At 32.7% G+C, this 9,075-nt stretch overlaps 2 protein-coding genes across 2 annotated transcripts; both read right to left on the reverse strand.

Moving 5' to 3' along the window:
* Positions 1–661: 661 nt before the first annotated feature.
* Positions 662–1,555, reverse strand: LOC120088890 (transcription repressor OFP17). Its single transcript, XM_039046330.1, has one exon. It carries the CDS (start codon positions 1,396–1,398, stop codon positions 835–837), a length of 564 nt encoding a protein of 187 aa, XP_038902258.1. The 5' UTR covers positions 1,399–1,555; the 3' UTR covers positions 662–834.
* A 2,751-nt stretch (positions 1,556–4,306) lies between these two features.
* LOC120088302 (probable serine/threonine-protein kinase WNK4) lies at positions 4,307–8,591 on the reverse strand. The gene is made up of 7 exons (XM_039045502.1): positions 7,844–8,591; positions 6,681–6,946; positions 6,379–6,602; positions 6,122–6,279; positions 5,722–6,031; positions 5,301–5,633; positions 4,307–5,146 (listed from the first exon to the last, which is right to left on the reverse strand). Exons 1-7 carry the CDS (start codon positions 7,943–7,945, stop codon positions 4,602–4,604), a joined length of 1,938 nt encoding a protein of 645 aa, XP_038901430.1. The 5' UTR covers positions 7,946–8,591; the 3' UTR covers positions 4,307–4,601.
* Positions 8,592–9,075: the final 484 nt, after the last annotated feature.

Here is a 9,075-nt window from a genome sequence, read left to right on the forward strand (position 1 = left end):
AGTATACATCATAGAATAATAAAAATTGACATCTAATTTTGACAAATTTGTTTATATCATGAACTAAATTATTATGAATTTGAAAGTACAAGAATTAAATTATTACCTACTAAGTTCATGAGCTAAATTATTACAAAATTGAAAGTACAAGAACTAAATCGTCACAAACCAAAGTTCTAGGACTAAATTGTTACTTTCATGAAATTTCAGAGACCAAAAATATTTTTTAACCTTATTTTTTTCAGGCAACAGATAGAATTGATTTTTTTTTTTTGAAACAGATTACTATCACAATATAGGTGTAATTTCACAATATATATATACTTGAACTATATGTTTTGATTAATTTTTAGTTCAAAGATTTCACAACAAATAAATTGATATAGCAGACTAAACTTGATAAGTTGGATATTAGAATTTGAACCACCAACTTGAATGAATAATATTACCATACCAATTACTATTGTCCACTCACTTTGACATTCATATTAATTTTTACCTTAATATATTTGCTAATTAAATTTACATTCAAATATTTAACCTAAGATCTCTTTATTGAGATAAAAAGAAAATCTCATAGGAAAAAAAACTATCTCACAAGGATGTGTGGAAAAACAAAGTATTCTTAGTATTTTTTATTTTTTTTTCATTTCTTCTGATTGAAAAAAAAAAAACATGGCTATTTATTCATCCACATCTTTCTAAATTTGGAGGAGACAAAGTGTAAAGAGTTGAATGAATCTAAAAAATGTACTAAAACAAGAAATGAAATATGAAAATTAAAAACTCAAAGATATTACAAAAAAAAAAAAAAACTACACATTATTTTATCTTTTACTTGGGTTGAAAGTTTGGAGTAAAAGCTTCGTTATGAGAAGAGAACAAGTCCTTACAAAGCTCTCCATAGAATCTACACACCAAATCAACAAAAACAGGACACTTCAAATTCCTCCAACAATACAAAAGCTCTTCCACATCCATCAAATCCCTCACTTTCCCTTCTTCAATTATCATTTCCACAAGATAATTCTCAAAGCTCCTACAAGCATCTTCCACCTCCTCCATCTCCTCCCACGACGACCCTGCGACCTTACGTACCCTCGAAGTCATCGGGGACGGAAATAGTAGTTTTTCTCGAGATTCATTATCCGAGCACACGCTGACACCTGATCTCAACTCTTTCACTCTTTTCATCTTCCCTACTCTTCGTAGCCACCGGAGCCAGGACCAAGTCCTTCGAGGCTTGGATATGGCTCTGGAACTACGTCGAGGGCGTCGTGGCCAAAGTGATTTTATGGAGAAGGGCTTCTTCATTGGGAATTTGAAGAGAAGGAGGAGCTTTGAGCATGGCTTTGAAAGCTTGGATTTGAAGGAAACTAGACCAACTTCCACTTTCATAGCTAAAATGATTTTAGTTGGAAGAGTGTGGTTGAAGAAATTGGGATTGTTAGGTCATTTTTGTAACAGAAGGAGATAGAGATATAACAAGGGAAGAGGCTTTGTAAAGGAGAAATTAGAAGAAACCTTTGTGGGGTTCACGTTCGTTGGAAGTCAAAGGAAATTAGTGGCATCCCATGAAAATGCCTTACCTTCTCTTTGTCTCTCCATTCTTTGCACTATTTATAAATTTATTGCAAATTTATTACTATTATTATTTTGAGTTCCAACAATATATGAAAGGAAAGATTCTAACTCGTTCTCGTACACACACATTTTGTACCAATTAAGTTATATTCATGTTGTCGGGACCAATCAGAGAAATATTCTAGATTTTTTAAAAAATAATAATAGTAAAAAAATTAAGGTCAAATTTAGATTTAATCCTATACTTTGAAAAATTAGAATTTAATTTTTATGGTTTGATAAAACCTCATAAATAGTTAACATAATTTGATAAAATTCTCATAAATAGTCGCTATTTATTATGATTCCTAATTATAAATCATATAGACTAAATTTTAACTTTATTTAAATTATATGGACAAATTTTTCAATTTAGACGCATTCTAATAAAGAAAAGAAAAAAAATTGTTTTTCTTAAATATTTTCAAAACACCTTGTTTTGGCTGTTCTTTATTTAAAAAGATCTACAAAATAATGGCTCTAATTTAATTTATCCCATGTCTCATTCATCATTGTCTTCTTCTTCTTTTATTTTTGTAATATTGGTTCATAAAAAGGTTTATCTCATTGAACCAATATTTTATTAATATACTTGAACGCTTGGTGTACCCTCCAAACATATCTCTTAATAAGAAAAAAATAAATAAATTCGTTGACGTGTGGGTTTGAATTTTGGTAAGTTAATAGTAATAATTTTTTTTAAAAAAAAGTACAAACAAATTACCTAATTGAAAATTTCAAAAGATTTAAAGGACCAATTCAAAATAATGTTTGGATTAGAAACTATTTGTGTATATATTTTACCTTATCTATATTACTTCATATTTTTTAAAAAGGGTAATTATTTTAAATGATAAGGTTGCTGAAAATATTTTCACATATAACAAAATGTCACTATCTATTAATGTAAAACACAATAGACTTCTATCACTGAGTGATAGACCATGATAGACTATCACAGTTTATCGCAGTCTATCACTAATAAACAGTGACATTTTGTTAAACTGTGATAGACCATGATAGACTGTGATAGACCATGATAGACTATACTATCATAGTTTATCGCAATCTATCACTAATAAACAGTGACATTTTGTTATATTTATAAATAAGTTTATTCATTTTTTTTTATTTGAAAACAATCCTTTTTTAATTACTTGGAAATTTGTTTTTTCATATTTGGCAGGGTTGCATTCATGTCTTAATTAATAATGTTTGGATTAGGAACTATTTTTGTATATATTTACCTTATCTATATTTCTTCATTTTTTTAAGGGGTAATATTTGATAAAATATTTTCAAGTATAACAAAATGTCATTGTCTATCAACAATATACTATGATAATTTTTTGTAAAATTGTTGAAAATATTTTCAAGTATAACAAAACATCGTTGGCGGATAGACAGTGATATTTTGCTATATTTATAAATAAGTTGGGTAATTTTTCTTTCATTTGAAACAACTTTTTTTAGTTCTTTAATTTATATTTATTCTCTCTTTGGAATGATGGAAATTTGTTTTTTCTTATTTGGCAGGGTTGCATTCATGTCTTAATTAATAATTGAACATGATTGGTTATTTTTAATATTATTATTGTTAACTCTTTCATTTACATATATTTATTATTATTATTATTATTATTATTATTATTATTATTAATTTTAACTACTACCCTAAAATTAGAGAGCATGCATTGTTTTTTGGGTTGGATTGTAGTGGCAAAAGGCAATTAGGCTGAGTTCTTACGTAACATTTTTGTCTTATTTACCTAATGTCTCTTTATTCCAACTCCTAAAAATAATTTTAACTCAACATTAAAGAATAATAATAAATAATCAACTCAAGAAGAAAAAATTAATAAATAAAGGAAAACCTACCTACAAAGAAGATAGAATAATATATATAAACGTAGTATATATATGTTGAATTATTTTAGTCATTTAATAAAAAGAAAAATTTTCACAGATAAAAAAAATGTCAAACTATTTATAGAAATAAAAAAAATAGTAATAGACGTTGATAGATCAGTAATAGATTTCTATCAATTTCTATCGTTAATAGACACTAATAGACTTCTATCAGCCTTTATCAAAGAAGATTAAATTTTTTTTTATTTTGTATAAATAGTTTCCCTTATTTTTATATTTTTTAAAATTCCCCTAACAAAAATCTATATATGTTAAAATTGTAAAAATATCACAATCAACAGATGAAAATGGTGGAAAATGCTTCAAATTAGAAAATTTGTTTAAAAAACATATAATAATAAAATGTAGTTTAGAAACAAATAAAGAGAAGAATCGAGTATTAATTATGGGATGATAAATATAAATAGGGCATAATGGTAAGAATATATGCCTTTTATCTAAATATGAAAATTTTCAAATATTTGAAAATTTATGACTTTAGAACAACTTATTTTTCTAATTATTTATTTCAATATTTATCTTGTGATTTGCGTCTCATGGGCCAATGTAGAGCTTCCTATAGATTGGGCAGGGCAAAACCACAAACATATCTATTGTTTGAATTTGAACATAATTCAATAAATAAAATATTTATTACCATTTCATTGGTTGATGGTTTAATTTATACTCATAATTTAACTTAAGTAGATGCATTTACTTGTTAAACATTAAGTTCAACGTATAGGAATAACACGTAGGATGAAGATTCAAACCCTTACGTTTAAATGAAGAGATAATTATACCAAAAAGCCTAAAACTTTATGGAAAATTCTCTATTGCAAACAAATGTAAGATTGTTTCTGAAAGGAGAGAGGCACTTTCATTTTGAAAAAACAAGCACACACTACACATACAAAACAATATCATTTTTCATCTCATTTTCACCCAGATAACTCAGCCATCTTTATAACTTCATCCTCCTGTGTAAAATTCTGACCACAAAGCTTCAACTATTTACAATCAGCTCTTTAGCTCCCACATTTCTACAGTCCACCTTGAAGGAGAACATTTCATGTTCTCCTTCCAACATCTTGCCACCTAATATCGTCGTTTCTTCTCGTTCTCGCTACGTCGCTACTTCGGTTCCCGATTGGTTGCCTACTCGAGACCCTTTTGCTGGAAGAAACCTCGCAAGGTGCTTGAAACCCGATGCTTTCGACCGCTCCAACTGTCTTGAATAACCGTCTTCTATTCACTTCCTCGACCAACGAACGATGCAGCAATTGGCTATGTACATCTACTAGTGATCTGTTCCTTGTTAATTTATGACCATCCGTTCCCCTCTTGTCTTTGCGACAAGAGGCAACTCCTTGAAACGACCCTGCTATCGCACATTGGCTCTGCTTGTATAGAAGTCCAGCCAAGAAATCCTTGTTTTTGCGGTTCTCAACAGGGCAAAATCTTGATGAATTGTGAATCTTATTGATGTTGTTATGTTGATCTATCTGGACCGAACTCATACTGGTCTCGTACTCATCGCTGCTGATGTAATTCAAGTTGGAGTATTTTCCCGATGCCGATGAGCACTGTGAACTGCTATCATCAAGCGCATCATCTGCAAATAGTGGTTGTGGCATCATGTCAATCAAGTGAAGCAAACTTTACGAGTTTGATGCTGAGCGAATTGTTCATAAATTGTTCGTAATATAAAAGATAGATATTCAGTTTTCATGGCATCAGAACGAGTAAAATGGAAACTCAGGCCGTACCTGGGAACCAACTAAAACCATTTGATATGTTTTGGTTTGTTCTAGGGGAGGTGATGAGACCCAATGTTGTTGCTTGGGACGACGAGGAGACCGAGCGGAAAGTATGATGAGATGCATTATCATCTTCTTCTGCATAGCTGAAGTTGAGGCTATGGTTGGATAACTCACTTCTATTCCAGTTCGGAACCAGAGCCGATATCTCTCCTTCAATCATGTCCGCTATTTCGAATGGTTCCCAATCAGAGATCTCCAACTCTTTCACCATCTCCATTGCCACATCTAATGCTGTGTCATTAACTATGTCGAAAGGAAAGTATATGTTCCTAAGAGAGCCTGCAGACAGGTCAGTTATGAAGCAGATGCATCAGGTTTTGACTGTAAAACGTCAGTACACACGAGCAGGAAAAATGCGAGAAGTTACCATCTTTATCAGCAATCTGAACTCTGAGAAAGAGGGTATTGTCTTCGGGGTTCAGCTTCCCCGTGATCGTCATGTTGGTCCTACTTAAACCTTCACCCAAGTGCAATTTCTCCATTTCTTTGGTATTTAGAAATGGCTTCTGGCTTTGAGTCCTCTCCTTTGACGAAGATCTATCTCCATCAATTTTAAGAAAAGGATCAGCCAAGAGTTCCTTTGCAGATGCCCTCATTGAAACCGGTACCAAGCATTTCTTAACAAATCTCTGCGCATCCACATCTTGAATCTTGTACAATGCTGCTGGCAGCTTCCCCTGCACAAAGAAAGTGTAGTGTAGGTATTAGATACTTGATCCCTTACAAAACCTATATTGACTTCTGACTATCAACCCATGTTCCCTTACCGACGTGACTTTCTTGTAAATCTGTGCAGGATTAGAACACTCGCTATATGGGTACTCAGAAGTAAGCATCTCTAGGACACACATGCCAAACGAGTAGACATCAACTAGCTCATTGTAATTCTCCTCGTATAATTCCGGCGCCATAAACTCCGGTGTGCCTGGAAAAAACCAAAAGAACACAAAAGCTCTAGATTAATTTCAATCAGAAATATTTGAATTCATCAGACTTTGGTAATGGAATAATGATGGAGCCAAACCTATAACACTATGAGCAGATCTGGAACCATGAAGTATAGCTGCAAGCCCCAAGTCACCAATCTTGACTTGCCCAAGATGGCCATTCACAAAGATATTATCGCACTTCAAATCTCTGTGTATTATCGGAGGGTCGTGTTCGTGCAAGTAAACGAGTCCCTGTAGTATCTGGCGTGCCCAGTTCTTAATGGCTCTGATATCAATTCGTCTGTATTTCTTTCCATATCTGCAGAAGAAAGAAGGTTGTTCTTGACCATCAGATTAAACAAAACTTCCATTGTAAAGGATGTGGATCAAAACATACTCTCTGAGCGTTCCAGAAGTAAACAGTTCAGTAATGAAGTTGAAGGTTTTGCGATCAACGTCGATCCAAGAGGTGTAGAATCTCATGATCGATTCATGCTTAAGTGTGCTAAGTAGATGAACCTCCGAATACAGCCGCTGCAAATCCTCAGGCGATCGGAGAACCTCATTGAGTTTCACCTGACTCCACGCCACCTCTATTCCAAGAAACTCATCAATGGCTTTGTACACTGTCTTCATGGCCCCTTTTCCCAAAACTTCTTCAAACTATAATACATGTCTATGCAAATATTAGCAAGAAAGCTAAACCAACAGTTGTGCCATTCTTGCTCCAAAAGTTCATTCAACTTGTTACATCTTATTTAGATCATGTTTGGTACATCAAGATTAATTCCCTTCAGATATAATTAGAAAAATCAAGGGCCCATTTATAAACTATCTGAATTTTGAAAGTTAAAAGCTTATAAACACTACTTCTAGTAGGTTCCTTTGTTTTCTTATCTACCTTTTAGGGATGTTTCCAAAATCAACTAAAAAAATAGTTTTCTAAAAACATGTATTTGAAATTTGGAATTTGGCTAGGAATTCAACTTTCTTTAGGAAACAAATACACTTTTCGAAAACCAAATGGTTATCAAACGGGCCAAACCCCATCACTGATATTTTTTCCTTACAAAACCAGAACAGGGGAGGGGTCATTTTTGAAGTTCTTGTGTCATCACTTTCAATAAAAAGCCAGAAGTTGTTCTTACTTAAAGCAGAACCACTAAAGCTTTCTGTAACAATTTAAAAAATTACATAAAAAGAAAGCACTTAGATTCAAAAGAGCTTAATCAATCATCAAAGGCCTTAAAATATTCCCAACACAGAAACTATAAACTAATCATCAAAAAAGGATTAAACAAACCCAATTACTTTACAAACCACAATCCAAGTTCCATGCAGAAAAGAAAACCAAAAAAGCCAGTACAAGCAAGTTGCACATATAATAAACAACCCCATATGAATTAGATATTCAGATTCTCACAGAGACTTTTCTCATTCAATCAAAACCACGATTAAACAAATAAACTAACAACAACTACTACGTAATACAAAGTATTAATTAAAAACAAGTTAATCAGAGGGAATGGGGTAGAGAAAAAGATGGATTAAAGTACTTACACGGCCGTAACGACATGTCGGATCGGTCTCAACGTACCCAAATTCCGAGTTGCAATCACGGAGGTTGCTGCTGGGATTCCCAGCTCGAGTATTCTTGAACATGATCGATGAACAAATCAAGGGTTTAACAGAGAGAGTAAAAACAGGGGAAAAACGAGAAAAGTAAAAAGGGGGAAACGATATAATATAAAGTATCAAATCGACGGCGGCGGTGGCGGCGGAAGGAGGAACTAAATGCCCGGCTTTCCGTCGTGATTCTCGTAAGAAAAGTGGCGGAATAAAACCCAAAAAAGCCTTGAATAGTCAATTCTAAGCATAATACATCCCATCCCCACCGCCGTGCTGGACCGTTCGAAGTTTCCGATGTTCAAAACCATTTAGCTGGAAAGATTCCAGTTCTGTAATTATGTATAAAACCCAGGAACAGATTTTGTGTTTGGCAAGTGGGGAAAATGAAATTAAGGGGGAAAAGGAAGGTCAAAATGGGAAATTAAAGAGAACCCAGAAGAGTGAATTGGGAATTGCTTGTTGGGTGTTTCTGTATTTGGGGAAAAGCACTACGGAACTTGGAGAATTCTGTGGCCATGTTTGTTTGGAAGCATCTGCGGTTGAGAAACGAGAAGCAGAAGAAGAAGAAGAAGAAGAAGAAGCAGAGCAGACGAAAAAACAGAGATGGAGAATTTTGAAACGGAAATGGGAAAAAAAGAAATTATATTAAAAAATGGTTTTATGGGAATTATTCAAAATGCGGAGTTTTATTCTTTTTTCTTAGAGTCATCAGAAAATAGAGACAGAGATATTAGATGAAGACGGAGATGAAACGGAACGGAACTGACACCGCTAGTGAACAAGACGCAAGTGTGGGACCCACCAAAATATTTCAATAACACTCCTAACATCGTTTGGTTGGAGGTTCTACATGAAAATTGACATCCTCATTTCATAAGCTATTTTCACATCATCTCATTTCCATCTATAAGGGTTCTATATTCCCTCTCAAAACGACACACATCTATTTTTCATTTTATATATAATTTTCTTTAGAATATAGTTAATTAATTAATTAATTAATATTATTTTAAGAGAAATAATATAACTATTTCTTTTAATAAATTAATAATGTTTAATTTCAACAAAAAAATTATTAACCGAATGTAATTGTTTTTTAGGTAAACTATTAATTTATTAGCCAACACTATCTTAAATATATTTAATTAATAAATTAAGATTAG

Source organism: Benincasa hispida, chromosome 10, assembly GCF_009727055.1.
Source record: "Benincasa hispida cultivar B227 chromosome 10, ASM972705v1, whole genome shotgun sequence".
In the NCBI taxonomy this organism is placed as follows: Eukaryota; Viridiplantae; Streptophyta; class Magnoliopsida; order Cucurbitales; family Cucurbitaceae; genus Benincasa; species Benincasa hispida.

What these genes read in the sequence shown, in the direction of transcription:
- LOC120088890 (XM_039046330.1), bottom strand. Translation starts at nt 1,398, where the DNA reads ATGAAAGTGGAAGTTGGTCTAGTTTCCTTCAAATCCAAGCTTTCAAAG.
- LOC120088302 (XM_039045502.1), bottom strand. Translation starts at nt 7,945, where the DNA reads ATGTTCAAGAATACTCGAGCTGGGAATCCCAGCAGCAACCTCCGTGAT. An exon ending in ATCTGCTCATAGTGTTATAG is followed by an intron (nt 6,280 to 6,378) that starts GTTTGGCTCCAT and finishes GGTTTTTTCCAG; the next exon opens with GCACACCGGAGTTTATGGCG. An exon ending in TCAGATTGCTGATAAAGATG is followed by an intron (nt 5,634 to 5,721) that starts GTAACTTCTCGC and finishes ACCTGTCTGCAG; the next exon opens with GCTCTCTTAGGAACATATAC.